The following is a 21,514-nucleotide window of genomic DNA, read 5'->3' as shown; positions in this document are numbered from 1 at the left end:
AAACGGGTTTTTCGTCATATATATGCCCGATCGTCATTGAGTCTATTTGAGCCATTGAATTTGAATTCGTAGATATTATTATTATTATGTTTTTATAGTATTTATATTATTATAGTAGGTACCTAGTCTGTTTATAGTATATTGGTCTATGGTACAATCGTACTCATAATATGCTCATATAGACATACTTTTATCGTACTCCATAGACTAATATTAATGTCGTACACGTTGGTAGCACTGAAAAATGAAGTTTAATGTTTAACCTCAAATATGCCATAAAACAAAAATGTATGTTAATAGATTGTTATAACGTCCGTTGAGTGTTTATTTATTTATAAACAATGCATAATTCTTAAAATTTATTACGTTGCAATTAAAATAGATAACTTAACATACCAGTAATGTTATTATAACGTGTAGTTTGTGAATTCAGTAAAGTCAAAAAGTTGTTTTTTTATTTGTATTACTGCTTTGTTTTGTTCCATTCATTGCTCGAGAATGATAAGAAAAATAATACCGCAAAAGTGAGTTATGTACATGTTTTCTTTTACCGAGTTGATTTATGAATGTCTGTTATTGTCGATTTTAATTGTTGTGTTTGTTTTTATTGTAGGTTTCCTGTTAAACGAGTGCAATGCAAAACAGTGACACACCTCAAGGAGACCCGTCGTGCTCCCTCGAAAATAAGAGACCAAACATCTTACGCCGCAAAACAGCATTCAAGTCTTCCGATTCAATATCTAACGGTGTAGAAATTACATCATTGTTGATTTCCGATGACGCCTATCAAACTTCAGAGACACAATCGGAGGCCGGCCGACAGGATCTTATTGTGTTGAAAAGCAGGGAAGGAAAAGTTTTTCCGCGCCGCAGGAAACCCGTCGAGAGAATCATTCTTGATACATATATATGCGACAAGTATCGCTCGGCACAGAAAGCAGCAGAACAGGAGAATGTTAAAATTCAAAGCAATTCATTGTTGTTTCATGAAAATCAGTTGTCCGGAGATATCTTCACCTTGGATATCAAAAATGGTAAGCTTTTAGTACAGTGCGATTTCTATATCATGTTTTGCGGAAGGACGGAAACGGGAGTTGGGGCAATATATCTATGTACATGCTCCAGCGGCGAGATTTTTAGGTAATTTTATAGCGCTCCATATCATCATTGTGGCTAAGGGAAGGTGTTTTGAGACCAAAAACTAAACTAAAACCTAACACAACCTACTTATATTTGGGTTACAGTGGGTTGTGTTAGGTTTTTGGTCCTCGGATCACAAAAACGATATGGAGTACTATAAAATTTTACCAGTAAATATTTTAGACTTACTGTTATTGTGACACCACAGAATATGTAAGTGATCCATACCTATCACTACTTATTCGCATATGCAAGAAGTAGGCAGGGTCAATTTATATATTGTCTTAAGCGCGAACCAAACTGAGCTGCATGTCACTTGTCGCCTACTGTCACGGGCTGCCGCAACGGGAAAAAAAGTGTGTAATATCGTTGTTCTTGGTGATTAAATTGTTATCAAACTGATGCTGCTATCCCGTAGAACATTTTGAACCTTTAAACGAACATTGTCAGTTGGCAAAATCTGCCGTAATCACCAAAACAACAATGAGGGTACTTCACGTTGAACTGCATTGCATCGGCACCTGTATGACGTTTGAACGTTTTTATCATATTCCACATGGCTGCACTTTTCGAATGTCATGTCAAAATGACGTTTTTTGTTTTTAGTGGTTGGCACTATGTATTTTCTATGAGAATGTTGTCTATTATCTATGGTCTGCAGGTTGAGTTCTATTATCTATGAATGTCATGCCGCATGTATTTTAACGTACGCACACGTAGAAACTGTTAAAATTATTTGAAATTAGCATGAATAATTAATAATAATTCAAATTACTACTACATTATAGTAGGCACTCTTCATCAGTGTCATTCTTCAGTGAATTTACGAGATGGTGCATGTTTAAAATATTCTGCAAAATGACGAAACCATAGACTAAATTTTCTACTAGGCACTTATTTTTTGAGATCACAATTTAAAATTTTTTCCTTGTAATTTTCAACATGACAAGATCGATAATGTACGAAATTTCCTTATACTTTATGATGTTACTATTCAAACTCCAGATTACAGTCATATCATGAAAATGCTAGCAATATAAGTTGCATAATTATATACCTATGCTTGGTACTTATAAGATAGATTTAAAAAAGAAATTGTCAGTTTTGCGGAATGAATTCCTTGTGCAGCCAACATTCATAACTTGGATGGATCAACTGGGTTGGTTTTGTTCAGCGGTAGTGTAATGTCACAAAGTTGAGATTAAACTGAAAGTACACATGCCACTACTGTGTCTGTATCAGTGAGGATATATACTTAAATGAATATTTAAAATTAATATTGCCAGATACCTATTGCTTATTTTTGATTATATTTATATTTTCACGAGAAATATTGTAGGCCCTAAAAGGTTTGCAGACCCTAGACACCAGTGGCGAAGGGTGGAGGTAGGCTGTTAAGATTCGCTATAAATAGTGCACATTAAACTTTGTTAGTCATATTTTTTTGTTTTTATTGAACTAAGACTACAATTTACAGATCGTGTTAGTTAGTTTTTAAAAATCAATTAAACCCTGCCTAAACGAAACCATAATAGTTTTGGTCTAATTTGGGCGATACGACAAAATTGTGCGCACTTTTTCATTCATAGTTATTTGTTTTCGTTGGATTAAAAATACATATTACACATATTGTTGGTTAATTTTTTTATTTCATTAAGCCCTGCCTAAACCAAACTATAATAAATAAAAAATATTTTTCTATCTATAAAATATTCAAAGTTATGTATGATTTAATTGCATAATTTTAGATATTTTATAGATAGATATGTATTTTTTGACTATTATCTATTATGGCTTGGTTTCTCAGGGTTTAATTGAATTTTAAAAACTAACCAACACTTTCTGTAAATTGTAGTTTTATTTCAATGAAAACAAATGTGTATGTATGAAAAAGTTTAATGTGCACTATTTATGGAGGATCTTAACAGCCTACCTCCACCCTTCGCCACTGCTAGATACTGCCTATTGTGCCTTATGGATAAGGCGGCTCTGCAAGTCAGTACCTACTTAAAGAAAGTTGGAATAATTTATTGTGTTATAGGTCCCCAATTGCTGATATTATTTGCTATCGTCTCATGTGTGATTAGATATCTTCTTTAGGATTGTACTGCAAATATTGTTTTCAAGTGTTCTACGAGGCGTCCTCAAAATGAATATTTTTTCTTTATAGTACTTTCCTATGTTGAGGCTTCAATCGGTTTATCATGTTATCGATGTGAGGTGTAGTGAAATTTTTATTTGAAAATATATATGTATAGACATTCTCCAAAGGGTGTCGCCCCCTAAGGATCTAATTCCACGACAACCCTAAAAAGCCGTGACCATTATCGGGTCGACTCATACTAATATGACCAACGTTGATTGCGATGCATTGTATTGCTAATCTAAAAATGTACCTAATTATTCATTATTAAATAATATAAAAGTTTGTTTCGCTCCAAATTCTGTTTGATTAATTATATTTTTGCCGCGATCTGAAGTGATCGACTGCAGTGAACAGCTTGGGTATTTTTAGATGTGTGCATTTCACACTCATACCTAGGTTGCGTCACTGACGTATTTGTTTAAAAACTCGACAGAATTCACCCCTACTTGAATCTGAAAACATCTCATTGTTTGGTCGCTCTGATAGCGGCCACCAAATCTTTATAATGTAAATTCAAATGTAAAACAATGTAATTATAATCTCTGTAATAAATATCTAGTCTCTTCACAAACATTCCGATGTTCTCACTTATCCACCCAAACACCAAATACTCCAGACGCCATCATTTCATCATTAACACTACATCAAAGTAGAAAGCGCGCCAATACGACCTTTCTCCGTCACCACTCCGGGGTGGTAGTAGGTAAATTTTCAGATGGACTCCTGATTCTTTATGTATATAATTGTTTAACTTGTTGCACGCGGAGCATTTAATTACTATTTCATTACCGCATTTAAATAACATGCTAATTATATCGAATGGCCAATTAATTAGTGTACAACTGGTGTACCGTCCGTGTGGAAAGGATTAGTACTTCTGAGTTATTTTTTTACTTTGTCATACACCAAATATTTATCGCTAAAAATGATATCTATGAATTCTCCAGGAAGTGATTTTCACACTACTGGTAAGACAGATGGTACCTATATTAATGTGAAGATATATATATTTTTTATGACAAGACGCAAACATAATATATTATTAGCATGTTTATCAAATTGTTGATAACATTCATCAAAATCTAACGGGTTTTTAAGACGTGTAGTAACATTATTTTACACTGTTCTAGATAGCTACAAAGCCAAGTATAAATTGCTATGCAGCTGGCTTTTGAATTGTAAATAAGCACTTATTTATTTTATTGCAGTTCTCATCGATTCCTTTTCATTGCTGCCTTAAGGGTGTGTGTACTTATGTATGCAGCATGTCGGCTTACGTATTACATTTCCGCATAGAGCACAAACACAAAAGCCATGGAATAACAATATCTTACACAATATTATTAGAATATTTTTTTGTTCAGGTATTTATTATTTAAACGAGAAGTCTTTTTTAGAACACTTAGCATATTTGACTGACACGAACACTTTGATGTTTTGAGGTATAAAATTTAAAAAACGGTAGTATTAATCATTAAATTGGTGATTTTAATGTAATCTTTCTGTGGTCCGTTCCCGGATAATAGAAGTTTAAGAAAATTGTAGGTTCTCTGATTTTTTTTATAATTCAAATGTTTTTTATCGATGGGGCTCTACAATCCAATGTGGATCCGGGCGACCAACTGAGGAGTTTTCTTAATAGATGTTTTTTACGATGAATTGTTGTAAGCTTTTTACTCAATCCATCATGGCCGTCTCTGCTCATAATAAATGTAGAATTTTGATTGCATATTTTGTTGCTCTGCTCATAATAAATGTAGAATTTTGATTGCATATTTTGTTGCCAGATTGCGGTATTCAAACGTGCTCCTCACAGCTTCAAAAACAGTCATTCTATCATTAAGCCAATGCAGGAACCTGTTGATTACCTATACAAAAAGATTGTTATTTTTTTCTTACGCTATCAATGGTTGCAATTTTTATGATCAATATTATGAACGTAATATGATGCAATTGAAAATGCCGTCTTGAAAGACACTAGACTTTTCTTCTCTTGTCTGTGAAAAGAAGGTAAATCGTCATTTCCTTTCCAGCACAAAGCATTTGGACCTTCTCAATGAGGAATTTTTTTTTTTATGTGGATTGGTAATTAATTGTCCATCTGCTAAGTCTCTTCGCTTCAAGTCTATAAATAGCATAGTCATTGAATAATAAATGACATGCAATTTTGCCCTATCGGAGGGATTCAAGCCCATGACACACCAGTCAGAAGAACAATACACTAACATTTGCTTACTGGTATGAATCTCTTTGTATTTATTCGGAATTATTTATTCCGGGTTTAATTAATAATGTGTACCTAATTTTCTCTAAAGAAAATAGTTACTAAAAATAGAATACAGCTGACATAAAGAAATAAAATGCTGTTTTTTTTATTGACCTGTTCTGTATTAGACAGTTACATAATAAAATGTGCATTAGGTGATTTTGCTGTGAGCCCTATTCATGTTTTGTAGAGAATGGCAATCAGGAAGGGTGGGGGTTGTGCTAAGAGCTGCAGGCATCCTTTGCTCAGCTGTGAGACAGTTGAGACGGTCCACTCAAAACCTGTTTGGCCCATTCATTCCCTTGCCTGCCCTTTGTGTTGCCTTCTATAAAAAAGGGAGGTCAGCAAGGGTACATTGTCCATACAAATTATACAACGAAAGCAAAACAAATTCACATCTCCTAGATTTATATCATTCCGGCTGCAGCTCTCCCCGCGCAAGCATTGTACATGTCAATTGGTCTTATAAAATATTTGTTGTAAAATATATATAAAATAACTTGTTCTGTATTTACATTTTTTTTTAATATTATGTAATTGTCAAAAAATAGCTTTTACATTGTTAGATAAGTTTACATTGAAAATCTGGATAAATATCAGTTGTCAGGTATGTTAGTGACCTCATATCAAAAGTCGAAAAGTCAATAAATTAATCATTAGGCACAAGATACAAACGATGGACTCTTTACTTTTTATCTGTCAATATTTGTGCCATTGTAATCTGTTAGAGTTGTACTTGTGTGTACACGTCTGAAGTGTATCATTATAGTTACAATTGACTCGATTTATCTCTAAATATATTCTCTGTCTGACACCGAAACCATGATCTCCCCCCTACTCGTCGTCAATCCTTCGGCCATTTAAAGTTTTTATGACACATGGATCATTGCAAAATTTCCTTTTTTGTAAAAAAAATGTGTATAATAATTATGAAATTTCAGAATTTTCAGGGCAGGGCAGTGTCCAGAATGAAGGTGCGCAGAATCCGTCGGAGATGGAAGGAGAAGCTCCCCAGCCAGAGATGTTGATAGATGCAAAGAGAGAGGAGGAAGGTGAGGGGGAGGTGAGCGAAGAGCAGATGGCCGAGTTGCTGCGGGCGGCTGGGCTCACGGAGGAGCGGCTGGTGGTGGTGGAAGGACCTCCCGCTCGGAAGCTGTGGCTCTGCCCCGTTAACGGATGCAACAATCTTTACGGAGACAGGCCGGCGTTACACTCCCATGTGCTCCTGCATTTTAATCTTAAGTCTTACACGGTAATGATATTCATGAACTCTATTGTTTATTTTGGAAGTATTTGTCACTTATTGGACATTAACTATATAATATGTGATTTAATTGATATTCACAAAACACAATATGTAGCTTGCAACAAAGTGCTTAGCATGCATGCCACTGAAAGGGTAGTTTAAATACTCACCACCATTGTTCTATCAAAAGTCATCAAATCCATCCTATTCAGTGCGCGAGTTGCTCTTAGTTCAAGTAGCCACCGCATCGACCTATAAGATTGCACAGAGCACGAAAACGACGATGGATGGGGATCGTGATGACATTTCAAGTATCCTTCCAGCAATTGAAACACTTCATTCATATGTTTCTAATTGATAATTGTACCCAATATTCCTGTATATTTGTTAATTTTCTTAAGCACTGATACAAAATCTTTTTTTTGTTTTGATGTACAATGATATCTGTTTTGAATATTTTGACAGTTGCCTTATTAGGATAAAATCGTGTTCATAATAAATGTGGAAGTGGGAATGCAATTTTGTCTGTGTTTCTGAATTCTGATTATGTTGGCGAGCATCAAGTTGCAACCAAATATGATTTCCGTCATTTTTATCACTTATAGTTATGATATTGTGTATATTTTCAGTGCAATAATGAAGACCAAAATGAAGTAGGTCTTCAGGAAGAAGTGAAGCAAGTAGAGCCGCCTTCCGTTTCGATCACCTCACTGGAGGCGGCCAATAGCGAAGTGTCGAAGGCGGGACTGCGGCATGTAGTGACAGCGGCCCTCGCCTCTGTGGGCATCTCCGAAGAGCAGATGTTCTCTGTTCTGCTACCTGATGGGGCTCGCTGCTGGCTCTGCCCTCGCACAGACTGCGAGCTCACGTTTAAGACGCAGTACCAGCTCAAGAATCACATCTTAGGACACTATGATCTTCGACCATTCAAGGTCAGCATTATTTATCTAATCTCAAATTTATGCAACTGTTGACGTGCGGTTAAATATACAGGGCGATACATTGTTGCATATCTATTTGTATTTGTGTAGATATCGTTATCGATGTCAACACAGATGTTTTTGCAATAAATTTGCATAAAAACCAATTTCTGTTTGGCAGTAATGTTCTTTGTATGTACATAGTACCTAATAATATTGTTTAAATTTTATGAATGAATCAATGTATAAATCCAAAGATGTTTAAAAAATATTCTATAGAAATGGAGCCTAAATGTACAGGGTGGGGCGTGGAAACTTCCTCTTTTGAAAATGAAATAAAAAACTGCATGTTTGAAATTTTTTTATTCTTATTTTTCGCCTATCACATGACACAGGAGATTTGATTTTAGACCGTTTTAAAAATAATATCTTGTAAATATCGCCCTACCCTGTCAATACACCGATTCAGTTGAATTCGGCAGTTTCTGTTCACTCTTTCAAGCATGCCGACTGGTACATTGGCATTTTCAGCTCGGATGTTGTTCTGTAGGTTTTCCAGGGTCCGTGGACGATCGTTATAAAACCAAGGATTTGAGATAACCTCACGGGAAATAATCACAGGGGGCTACATCAAGCGAGCGCACAGGCACAGTTTACATCGCCTCAAGGAGATCAGCCGCCTGTGGAAAGCTTGTCTCAAAAAATCCATTGAAATCCTGGCGGTGTGGGCTGTGGCCCCATCTTTCTGAAACCACACATTATTCAGTTCCTTTTCTTCGAGAGCAGGCAAAAAAACTCCTGGATCATTGTTAAATAACGTTCTGAATTTACGGTTACAACACAACCATTTTTTTGAAAAAAGTAAGGGCCGATGATCCCTACTCTTGAAATTGCACACCATACCATGACTCGATCCGAATGAAGGGGTCTCTCATGAAGTACCCTGAAATTTTTTTCACTCCAGTACCTGAATAGAAGCAAAACTTCTGGTCTACTTATTAAGTTAGCCACAAATGATTTTGCATTGCAGTTTCATTTGAAGAGAACTTCACACTTCTACTATGACTTCTTGTTTGCCAATTTGCAGGGCCGACCTCAGGCATAAAAACGCCTCGTAGAAAGATACTTCCTCGTCAATATTATGTCGGCAGCCAAAAGCAATACATTCATTTTTAAAATGAATAATCTTGTAGAACACCGAGAAATGTAAACAAAAATCAAAGAATTGAGAAATTTTCTATATTATGATAACATCTATAATTTTACAAACAATATGACTTACAGAAAAAATAACATGTACCCACAGAACGTATTAATAAGATAGAAATGTGAAAAGCCAGTTGCCATTGATCAGGGCTTTGAAACCATTTTTGGTTTATGACTGTCGGGTCATAAAATGCAAGAATACAAAGCCTACTGAATGTCCTCAAATATTAACAATATTGTATGCGCATTTCGTTTACATGCAAAACTTTAATGCATATTATGATACCAGTGGCGAAGGGTGGAGGTAGGCTGTTAAGATCCGCCATAAATAGTGCACACTAAACTATGTCAGTCCATACGTATTTGTTTTCATTGATATAAGACTACAATTTACAGCTGATATTGTTGGTTAGTTTTTAAAATTCAATTAAACCCTGCGTAACCAAGCCATAATAGATAATAGTGAACAAAATACTCGTCTATCTATAAAATATCTAAAATTATGTAATTAAATCATACATAACTTTAGATATCTTATCGATAGAATAATATTTTTTTTATCTATTATAGTTTGGTTAGGCAGGGTTGAACGAATTTAAAAAAATGAATATATGTACTCTTAATCCAACGAAAACAAATAAGTATGAATGAAAAAGTGTGCACAATTTTGTCGTATCGCCCAAAGTATACCAAAACTATTATGATGCGGTTTAGGCAGGGTTTGATTGATTTTTAAAAACTATCCAACACCATCTGTAAATTGTAGTATTGGTTAAATAAAAACAAGTACGTATGACTAATAAGTTTAATGAGTGCTATTTATGGCGGATCTTAACAGCCTACCTCCACCCTTCACCACTGTATGATACAGACGTCAATATTGAAAAATGACATCCTCACATTTGAAATATTTTACGGAAGTGTTCTTTGAAACATCATATTTAAGTTATTTATTATTTATATAGACACATGCATAATTTTTTTCATCAATAATCCTACTGAAATATGATGTATACATTTATCTATACAAATAATAAATAATTTAAATAGCTTGTTTCAAAGAACTCTCTTCTAAAATATTTCAAATATGAGAATAGTTCTGCATTCAGCTGACAGACAACTTGTTAATCCCATATTTCTCCGCACTCGAGAATTGTACCTTCTTACACCCACATCCAGAAGGTAACCGACTTGCCTTATTTTTGTGTCCCTGTGTGTAACTAGCTTGTGTATGAGGGACTGGCGATGGATGTAATCATCGAATGAATCCTATTTTGTGACAACATGGACCAACTGCGTGACATCAGTTATTATGTACTCTGTTTAAACTTCGGATATTATTTTCTTCTGTTTTACGACTGTTTCTATAACCTTCGTCTTATCCGTTGGAGTTTAGTATAACTCACCCTTGTTTTGTATTGTAATATTGAGTTTGTTTTATTTTTAGTGTGGCAATACTGGCTGCGGTTGGGCATTCTCTTCGTTGGGTAAACTTCGAGCTCACTTGTCTCATGTCCACAGTGGCTCCCTCGCCAGTAAACAACACGCTTGCACGCATCCCGGTTGTCGGAAAATATTCACCACTAAGTACAACCTGACTGCGCACTCTCGCCAACACGAAAAGGGTCGCGAACGCAAGTTGGAATGTCCAGCGCAAGGCTGTACCAGTATTTTTACGGCACGGCCGGCTTTGGAAGCACATCTGTCCGGCGATCATGCGCCTCATGATGCTGCATTCAGGTAACAATATGTATTCACGATGATTCACATAAAGCAAAAGTATATTACAAAATCGTTGCTGAGCCGAGAAAATACGCCTCCACAGGTTGAAGGTTATGTTAATAGACTCTTTTACCAAGCATATTGTTGGTCATGTGCCCAACCTATCGGGACCCGAAGCCAAGCCAAGAGAATTTATAGCTACCATCGAGTACAGAAAGGCCGCATATTTCGCCATATTCTCCACACTGATAAGATGATGTACTTCCGCTCATGATGCAGGATAGGTAGAGGGCAACAAAGGCGTAGGCATAAGGATTTTCTCTTGGCTATGCAACCTACATAATATGTGACTTAATGTCTAAGGCAATAAGGATCTGCAATTTGGTAGATAGCAGTAGCACTAAAAGAATGAGATTAGGTCCTTGGTTTGGATCAAACATACATTGAAAAAACAACACCCACTTTTTGCCAGACGCTGGGTGCAAGTTAACTTCATAGACGGGTGTTCTACAAGTGGATGTTTATGCTAAATCAATTATGTAGCCCTGTAAATATATAGAAATATTTGTGTATAACTTGTAGGTATATTATCCACGCTGGTCAAATAATGAATTCAATAAATGATTTCATGTTGCTGCTAAAATGAAGACATAACTTTATATGTGAACATTGCTATGGTACATTTAAGAAGGTTATCGTTGACTATTTGTTTTTGATTAAAACACTTTGAATTTGATGACAGGTGTGGCATTTGCGGCAAAGGTTTCTGGTGGATGGCGGGGCTGGCAGCACATGCTCGGGCACACGCGCACACTCCGGGAGAGTTGGCGTGCGCGTGGCCCGGCTGTGGACGGCGCTTCCCTCAACCCTGTCGACTCAGATACCATCTCAGGTCACATACTGGGGACAAGCCATACAGATGTGTTTTTCCTGTAAGTACTGTCATCAGCTGAAATATTATTTGTGGCCGCCTCTGCGTGGCTATTTTAACATATCACTTAAATCTCAAAAAGTGATAAATGTGATGAATATATCACATTTATCACTTTATGTATTCTGGCAGTTAATTATCACAAGAAGTTAACTATCAAAAATGCTATCTTTTAACACCCCCTCTCTTGGCTGTGATAACTTTTAGAGCGAGATAGAGTACGTCAATTACATATTCGAAATTGAGATGCGACATTCGATATAAGAAGTTAATAAGAACACGGATAATTCGAAATTCGCCGTAATTAGAAATTTTCGCAAAAAAAAAAGTCTGCAGTTTGCCGGCCATTGATCTAGTGGAAGGCATATCGTTTATTGTTTGAATATTTTTGTCTTGTTTTCAAAATTCTCAAAGAGATCGTGGAAGTATTTGTAACACTCTTCTTTCATATTATATTCTCCATCATTGAATGGTTTTCCATTTTTAGAGATTATGTTTGACTCAAAATAACAAGCTGTTATTATATTATTTGAATGACTGCCGATAATTAATTTCATAAGGTTTGTTGTTGAATATTTGTATTTTTAATTGGCCGATCCTAAGGACCAACCTATACAATAGTATGTTTACATTAAACGTAATGATTATCTTGTAAAAGATTTGCCTGCTATTTTTTATACAATGCGATTTGTCATTTATGCATGAATTTCGTCGTGTCCGTATGCGCATTGATTGGTAAACATAATATGAAAAACCGAAGAAAATAGACATGGCTATGTCATCATTACTTTTTAATATTATTATTATTATTATATAAGTAGGTACATGTACTTAAGTAAGTATATATTTATTTGTAAAACTTTTTTTAAATAGGTATAATATATATAGTAGTAATTTCGTTTCTTTTCAATATGAAACATTCGCGTGCCATGCAAAATCATCTTGCCGGAAAGGCCAAATCCGGATTGAAAAAATATTACTCAAATGAAATAGTGCAAAAGTTCAATCAATTAGAATTACAATTAAAACTTCATTAACTACCTACCCTCAGGCGATAGTATTAATTTTTTATAACATAATGATATTAGCATGCCTAAATAATAAATCACTTTGCAAGTAAAATGTCTGATAATTGTATTTAATAGAATAAATGTGTCAGCTCAGACAAAAATTTGTGCAAATCATGCGCATTCTTTAATTATTTGTCTTCCTTTGTGTCTACCCTCCCGGCAAAGAAAGACATGATCATCTGTCTCTCTCTCGTATATCAAATAATATAGCAGTAATTGATGTATTGGTTAATTTGACTATCTTGACTTAGGGATGCAATTGGGCATTTCCATCGGCAAGTAAACTCAGTCGTCATGCGAGAGCTCATGCCGGGGTAGGCGAGAGGCGTCACGTGTGCACAGCTTGCGGAAGGGCATTCCTGCGAGCTGAACATCTCAGGGAGCATTTGCCCAGACATCTTCCTCACAGGCACCATCGCTGCGACTATCCAGGTTTTAAACTTTCCCATTCAACCAAATGATAATACATATATCATAAAATCATAATTAAACCAGTAATATTTAGAATATTTCTAACAAGTATTTCATTGTCTTGACAGTATTCAATGTAATGTAATGAAAAAGTGAAAATATTTCAAAGAAAATGTATCTAGTAAAAAAAGATTTTGTATGAGTTTTCGATAATCTAAATGTATTGTTATCTGGACTATCATTTCCAATCAGTCCAGATAATCGAGATTCATTCGATGTTCACTGATATATTCACAAACATGAACTACTGAAAAACTTATGCATTTTATCAAGTGACATAATATTTATTTGTTACACCTGAGTTCTTAGTCACAAGTTTTCATTATTCTCCAGCATGATGAATGAACAAAAGTCTCTATCCAATATCGAAACATTTTTTAATAGTCATCATTCAAAGAATTATGCAGTAGTGAAAATATATTATGTACATATTATTATTAAGTCAATGATTTGGTTTTTCCCTTCAATAGAATGATACTTGTTACAGGATGTGAGGAGAAATTCTCCAATAAGAGTTCGGTGTATGTGCATAAGAAAAGAGAGCATGGTGCTAATGCGGGAACCAAGACGACCAGAAAACGAGCTGCTAAAGGAAAAGAAGTTCTACAGGAGGCATCGCCAATTTTATTGCCACAGGTATGGTCCTCATATTCATACTGCTTTCATATTCTTCACTCCATTACATCTATCTTAGAGGTTGTGATCGACAATTTCCGAGAAATACTAAGAACAGATGAATTCTTGAAAAAAAAATATTCTTGAGAATTCCCAAATCTAAATCTCAGCTCTAATCTAATTCATGTTATCTAAACAAAGTGTATGGATGAGAACTCTTTTGAAAATGATTCATATTTATTATGTTTAATTGTAAGAATAACATTTTTTTAAGTTTAGGTCTAAGAAATAAGAGACGAAGTACTCATATATTTTTATTACCTATATTATGCTAACAAGATATTGTAAAGTATGAATGCCAATATCTTTTTTTTTTTTTTTGATTTGTGTGAAAATGACTTGGTTGAGCGAGTTAACATTAATAATATGTATGTAAAAGCGCCATACAGTATGTGGCCACATTTTTGCTATTCCTTCATGTTGTTTTGCTACCTGGGGCGCAACTTATAGGATGGTTCACTCACTTACAATGCCATCTTGTTGAACAAAAAAAATGCATTCTTTATCATGTTTCCAGGATTGTGATGATGAGTTGTTATCTTTGCGAAGTGCCCGAACTCATGTCCCGTGGGCTCCGTGCTTGAATAGAGACCGAGATCAAGATCCTCACATCGCCCATCATCCCCATTTGCTTCAACATCATTCTGGGTAAATAGACGTCTAGCAATACATATTATGTACACGCCAATAAAATATTCTGGGTGTTTCATCTTATTCATTTAGATCGTTTCCTAAATAGTTTATCATTTAAATTTTTTTTTCATGCTCAGTATTCTTGTATTCAGTTACGAATAGCTCAGAGGAAGCTGAATCTCACACCGCGATTAGTCCTTTAGATTTTTTGATTTCATTTTGTTATATTATTAGGAGACATTTTTAGCTAATTTATTGGTTTCAAATATAATAGTATGTGACATTAAAGGCAGAGAGAGACTATCATCTCGTCATGACGTGAGCACACGCAGGTTCATGGTGAGTTCTTGCTGTGTGGAATGTTGCTTTACTTGGCATTTAAATATATCAAAACCACACTGAAGTCACCCCATTCGTATCACGTCACACCACCGGACCTCACGCATGATTGAACATTTTTATTTTCTGTAAATTTACATATTTTTCAGTAACATGATTTCACATATATTTGTTTTTAGTGGCTTGGAAGGAGGTTGCTATAAATGACAGGTGCTATTTTTGGCCTTTGTTTGAAGCCAATGAGGTTTTATATCGCTAAGTTGCTGACGGCGAGTCCACTGTGATTGGACTGTGTACGATTTTCGCCATGAATGCAAACATTGGTTTTGATAATAAGTTAGTTGGAATGATGTAATCATCATCACGGAAGTTGACTGCAATTGCTTGGATATTTAGTTTTTTTGTTGAATGAGATGTTTCTTTTAGGTGCGATGAGAAGCAAGGCAATCCCCTTGTATGTGGCATCCTGGTTCCTGAAACCGATAGTTCGGTCTCATCAGGCTTCGCTCTCGGAAGGCCAATGAGATTAGAAGTGGAGTCGGAAGTGGATGCTGCTGATGGAATTTCGAGTGGAAGTAATTGCTTGCCACAGCTTGGAGGTGATCTCCTCGCTGCTGATCATATCAATAGCCTTCTTCTCCAGGTAATTTATTAGTTTTCATTAATGGAATGGAATTATATATAATGGTATGTTTTGATTGTGAAAACTGCTCCAATCCTCAAGTATGTACCTCAATGTGTCGGCAATCTTTACTAATAAAATCTGCTTAGAAACCTCTTCGGGAGGGCCCTGTTAACCACACTGGATTGTTAAACCAATTGAAAACAAAAATATAATCACTCACTCAAAGGATGCTTTTTATGTTTTTGAATAAAATGTGGCTTTTTTTAGGAGGAATTATCGGATAGTATGCTGTACACTGCGGAAGATGAATCTGATCTCCAAATTTTGCTTCTCAATGAACATACGGATCCTTAATCAAGTTATCATAAATTTACTGATGGAATAAAATAATATTAACATTTAACATTTCTGCCATTAGACTTATAATATAATAACTGAACTATGTATTATGTTTCTAAATAATTATTGCTTTCATTTTATAGGCAATCATATTCTAAAGAAATATGTTATGTTTGGAAACTTCAGCTTTCTTTATCAGTTTTACAATAGATATTGCATATTTTTTGGAGTATGCGTCCCAAATTATATAATCATAATAGGTAATGATTGTCCATTAATATATTTTACTGTTGTAAAAAAATATTGCACACAGTATTTATACTATGGCAATAAATTCCTTCAGGGAGGTAGTCCTCGGTTGCAGTTCTTAGAAAATGAATGCAATATGAACATAAATTAATTAGCAAACAACAGGTGTTTAGAAAATAAAATGCACTATGTATTAATGTTTTAGAAATAGTAGAAATATCCATTTCTCAGTAGTGTTTTTTTTTTTTTTTTTTTTTTTAAAGAAAAGAGAATGTAAAATAATTTTCATATTTACATAGAAATACAGTCGAACTTGGTTATTATGAGGAATATGGGACCAACTGAATTTGCTCGTTATAAGCATTACTCATTATATCAGAGAATAGGTATTTTTAAATGAGCAGTCACATAACACAAAAAGTCACTATTCAAACAAAAATACACAATTAGAATTTTTCCCCGAAACAAGCATGGCATTCATAAACTACAAAAGAAGTTGTTTATTGTAATGAACGCTGGTAGGTACCTACTGACTTCAGCTTGGAATTTTTACATGAAATTTCAACCATATGCGTGGATACTTTTTCAATATTGTTGGCGAAAACACCAATTAGGTACTTAGATACTTAGTGTCATAAACGTAATCCGATCCCGGCGGCATCGGTCTACGGTCAAATTTTATTGCTTAGGGCCGAAAATGTTTTTAAACGATGACACATTAACAGTTTTAAGAAAAGTTTTGACGATATTTTTACTCAGTATATCTGATAATTAGCTCGTTATAAAAGTGAATAAATGTATGGAGAAAATCATAAACTAAAATTTCAACAAATGAAAATAATTCCTCATGACATCCCAGATCTTGCTATGTCCATGATCGTAATAACCGAGTTCGACTGTATTATTAAAATACATACATAGCAGAATGCTATAATTTATGTACATTCAGCATGTCTATTCCAACTTAACACTTAACTCTGAAATTATGAAAATTTGTGATAAAAAATACTTTGATTTATGACATGCATTCAGTTTGAAACGTCAACATACATGACACTTTTAACGGCGGTACCATCGGGCGCGTTACTTGGGTAACCCTTCAAACTGTTATTTATTATGACGTTGGTGCACTGCGAAGGCGTGACATCACACGACTTCGCCCAAAGCAGACACAAAACTCGCATGAGTTCAAACGATAGATAAAACATCGGTACCAACTCAAAGATTCGCCTTTAAGATACCCGGGTGTTTTTCATACAGAATACATCCATAACACGGATCTTGTAAATATAACGAAAGGCTGATTTAGGTGTTTTGGAGTTACATAGTTGGAATAGATCTGCAGGAATATTTAATTCATACCTAGATTGGTTGTAATTCATTTTGAAAAAAAAAATGTTCAGAGAAAAAAGAATGATTTTTTGCATAGATTTATGATAAATGAAATCTTTTAGTTGCAATTATAAATTTGTATTTGCGGAAATATAAGACTTTCGCACCTCTCATCGATAATTGATACAGCTATATGGGGATGGGGTAGAGACCAAATGGAATCATTGTGTTGCCTACTTAATTGTTGCATTTAAAAAAGCACATACATACATACTAATAAAACATGCTTTTGTTTATGTTTAAAAACTTCATCCATTCACATACGTATTGTTAAACAATTACACCTACCTATTATAATATTAGGACTGTATAACCTGTGCCTAGATAATATTTTTAATATTCAAATTCCATGAAGTGTTAATATTATGTTAAACATAAAACTTCTCTTGAGATTTAGCTTTTAAGATAATCAAAGAGCATCATTGATCTCCAGCAAATTACTGCTGAAATATTTATTATAATTTCTCATTTCTTTGATATAAAACTTACCCTAATTAGAGTTAACTAATAAGTTTTTCAATATCGGTTCAACGTATGGACTTTAATATTAACAATTTAATACCTAATTAAATTTAATTAAAGAATATTTTTATACACTAAAATATTAATGTAGGTACTCATCATTCACGACATAATAATTAATATTCACACTTAAAAACTATTTCTTTTATCAGCAAAATGACAATATAGATAAAATGGAAGTACTATGAAACCTTGTTAATTCGAAATTTATGTCATCAAAATTTCGAATTACGAATTACAAATAAAAAATGAAATTTCGAAGAATAGGAAAAAGTTGAGCTTTGTTATTCTAAAATCAACAATCAAGAGTAATAAAAAAATATATTTAAAGAAGTTGAATATTGACACGGCATTGTCTGATTGCATTAGATTTTCGTTATATTGAAATTATTGGTGCTCATTGGGTTAAAAACAATTTTGAATTACGAATGTTTAATTAAAGGTAAAAATATTGTATGAAATTATTTTGGGAGATTATAATTAGAATTAACAGGGCTTGAATTGTCCAAGCCTTTATTACTATATTGTTTTCCAATTCTATGTGCCACCTGTTATTTTCTTACGAGTGTCGGGTACCAAGATTTTGGTAAATTTCCCATTAATTAATTCACTTTTTTATTTTTGAGCGTAACTTGTTTTTTCAAGTTTATTTGATATCTTTTAATTTTGCTTAAATTCGTGGAGTTGTGTTTGTAATATAACATATTATTTTTTGTTTCAAGCTAACTTTACTGTGAATTTTTATTAATTCATTTGTCTACTTTTCACCACTGTTGAATCGAAAATGTTTATTTTAACTGAATTAAGTTTTTCAATGTCACATAAAAAAAAAATATTGTTTGTTTTTATTAACTCTCTTGATGTCAAATTGACTCAAATATATATAGTAGTGAAATGTGTTATCAGGTATATATTATTGTATTCATTTTTTGTGAAATGTTGGCTCATATCCTGCATTACTAATTGTAATAATCAACTTTTAGTCATTGATTCGTTATTATCTGCTATGTGCATATTTTGGCGGTTTGAAGATTTGATAGTCATCTGCGAGTGTGCATTTACCTATATTTTACTTTTACTGGATAATAATAATATGCATTTATTCACATAGCAAATATTTTAGAATCAACGTGATTTATAATATTATTTTTATCAGCAATAATAATTAATAACATGACTTGTACACGGGGAGAATTGTGAGTTAGATTAAGTTAAGAATGGTGAGCGAGATGTTTGTGATGTGATCACGCACATTTTCTTTGGCACTCGCGTGCATTCCACGTATTTTTAATTTTTTTAACGCTTTCATCGCTGCAATATTACTTCGCTTTATTTAGCCAAATATATTTAGAATTTTAAGGTTTTTGCATAATAGTTTATTAAGAGCTAGAACTAGGCGAGCTATTTTGGTTTAGTGTCGAGTAGCATAAACTGACATTTTTGTATTAATTCCGTTATCTTTAATAAACAAACAATGGTAAAACTTACCATTACTTGAATGCAAGCGCTTACCTTTTTTAAATTAAACTATCCATACTGCATGGTTACTTTTCACATTCATGTATCGAATATTTTATCTGAATTTGGCATTCAATATTTCCATATTATTTTTTTGTGTAAAATTTTGATAATGCTAATAATCTTTTTTTATGTATTGGAAACGTGCAGTAGTAAGTGCCTTATTTGAAAAAAACTCTTTTATAGTTACCATCTTATTAGATCGGTTATAATGATTGTTTAATAAACTTGTATTCAAAACAAATGCTATTTTTTACATGAAATGTTATTTTTGGTTCTTTAGACATCAATTTAGTCAATAGTCCTTTGTAGATGGATAATAATGCCCCCCACCTAGTTCTGCTCTGTCTGTTTTCTTTATTATCTTCGGACTGTTGCTATAATGTACATTTTTTATTTATTTAATTACTTATCAATATTGAATTTGACTGCTTAATAAATCAAATAACTTGTTTTGTTAATCTATAATAATTTAGTTTTTGTCTTATCATTATTGTAATATTAGATCTGCAAAATAATAATAATTACTGCGTGTGTTATAATACGATTATTTCTATCACAATATTAACGTATCAAGGAGGATACATTTTTGTTTTATGTTACTTTATGTCTTAATATTTTTGCCATTTCGTAAATTTAAATGACAAGGTGCCATTTTATGTTTATTCCGTTCTGATAATCTGAGCACAGAATTGATATGCGAAATCATATAAAAATAAATAAAATTATGTTTTGTCTGGAAATAAATAAAATTTGTGATTATATTTTTTTTTCATTAATATTCGTTTCTGAAGAATATTGATTAATAAGACAATCGACTCAACGAACGGAAATTATTTGTTGAAACGTGTTTTATTGTACTACATAATTATAAGGAATTCTTTATGTTTTTTTCAACATATCTTTTGGTCCATCCATCCATTTAATCTATGTATATCAAAAAAATATTAAATCATTGTTGTACACAAAAAAATGTGTTTTTTTATTTATTAATCATTTACACTTCTAAATATTGTCATAAACTAATGGAAACTTGTCTAAGTGGGAGGGAGGCCAAAGCTCGATTCCAGATGTTATGGGATAAAACATATCATCTTAGGAAATTTTTTGTGATAGAAAAGTGTCTTGGATGGCAAATGAAAAAACAACTCAAAATACAATTATCAATATGTAAAATAATTTAATTCAATTGTTTTAAAACATAATACCTACCATCTAGTTTACATAGCAGGTATGTATATCATACTTATAAATAATATAATACATATTTCTTAATATGGAATTTCTACATTATAATAATATTGTACAAAAACTTATTTTTTAACCTTCGTCATAGCTAGCCTTCCTTGATCATTTTATTTTGTGATGATCGATAAAAAATTTTAGTTTTTGTTCCACTTAGGAGTGATTGTAACATTTTCAGGATCAGAATACATTTATGAGATTATGTACTAGTTGTCTAAATGAAAATGGCAAGAAAATTAATATAAGACAAGATTTAAATATATACATGATTAATAGTGAAAAACATAATATTGCCATTATTCATTTAATACCTAGTCCTTCTTCTTTCGACCACATCCGATCCTAATAGGATCATATGGGCCTACACAGAGTGGAGGTTTGTATTAACAGATTTTGTTTTTACGAGAAATGGATGTCAGCCACTTGCTCAACCTATTAGGTCCATACTCTGACCCGTACACAAATTGAAAAACAATATGTGTACTTGCCAGACCCAGGATTCGAACCTGGGACTCACGACGCTATAGTCCGAAGCTTAAGCCGCGCGGCCATCGTGGGAGTACCTAGTCCAGGCCAACAAAAATTTGTTCGTAAACAAATTACACAGTGGCTTGTAAATTTTTGCTTCTACACGCACATAATTATTCGCTCGAAGTCAATGCATGCATACCTGCAAATATTGCTATTAAATTGGATGTAGTTTGGGCAGTTCACATTCTACAAAGATGTGCAATTTAATTAAAACAATATGCCGCGAGTTTGCATTTATTTACATGGTCATTTGAATAAAAAAAATCATTGGTCTGGGACTAGGTGTTAAGTTTTGTTACGAAATAAATATAAACATTTAGATATTTTT

The 21,514-nt window shown here is 33.5% G+C and overlaps 1 protein-coding gene across 2 annotated transcripts; it reads left to right on the top strand.

Annotated features, from left to right (window-relative positions):
* The first annotated feature begins 260 nt into the window (after positions 1-260).
* On the top strand, positions 261-17,381 carry LOC147072020 (uncharacterized). Of its 2 annotated transcripts, none has more exons than XM_085946515.1 (11): positions 261-524; positions 614-1,034; positions 6,503-6,804; positions 7,428-7,730; positions 10,372-10,664; positions 11,389-11,578; positions 12,899-13,079; positions 13,606-13,754; positions 14,311-14,441; positions 15,192-15,408; positions 15,658-17,381. In XM_085946515.1, exons 2-11 carry the CDS (start codon positions 635-637, stop codon positions 15,742-15,744), a joined length of 2,253 nt encoding a protein of 750 aa, XP_085802641.1. In that variant the 5' UTR covers positions 261-524; positions 614-634; the 3' UTR covers positions 15,745-17,381. The 2 variants fall into 2 exon arrangements, with proteins under 2 accessions (XP_085802641.1, XP_085802640.1); XM_085946514.1 differs by having other exon boundaries at positions 6,494-6,804.
* The last annotated feature ends 4,133 nt before the right edge of the window (positions 17,382-21,514 follow it).

Source organism: Rhyacophila brunnea, unplaced genomic scaffold (assembly GCF_057557595.1).
Source record: "Rhyacophila brunnea isolate RB1 unplaced genomic scaffold, BYU_Rbru_1.0 scaffold_2, whole genome shotgun sequence".
In the NCBI taxonomy this organism is placed as follows: domain Eukaryota; kingdom Metazoa; phylum Arthropoda; class Insecta; order Trichoptera; family Rhyacophilidae; genus Rhyacophila; species Rhyacophila brunnea.
The sequence above is the reverse complement of the archived record's forward strand: the minus strand, read 5'-3'. Positions and strand labels throughout refer to the sequence as shown.

Excerpts from the sequence above, each read along its gene's own strand:
- LOC147072020 (XM_085946514.1), top strand. The coding sequence starts at position 635 with ATGCAAAACAGTGACACACCTCAAGGAGACCCGTCGTGCTCCCTCGAA. Across the intron at positions 13,080-13,605 it reads CCATCGCTGCGACTATCCAG|GATGTGAGGAGAAATTCTCC; the intron begins GTTTTAAACTTT and ends TACTTGTTACAG. Across the intron at positions 15,409-15,657 it reads TCAATAGCCTTCTTCTCCAG|GAGGAATTATCGGATAGTAT; the intron begins GTAATTTATTAG and ends GGCTTTTTTTAG.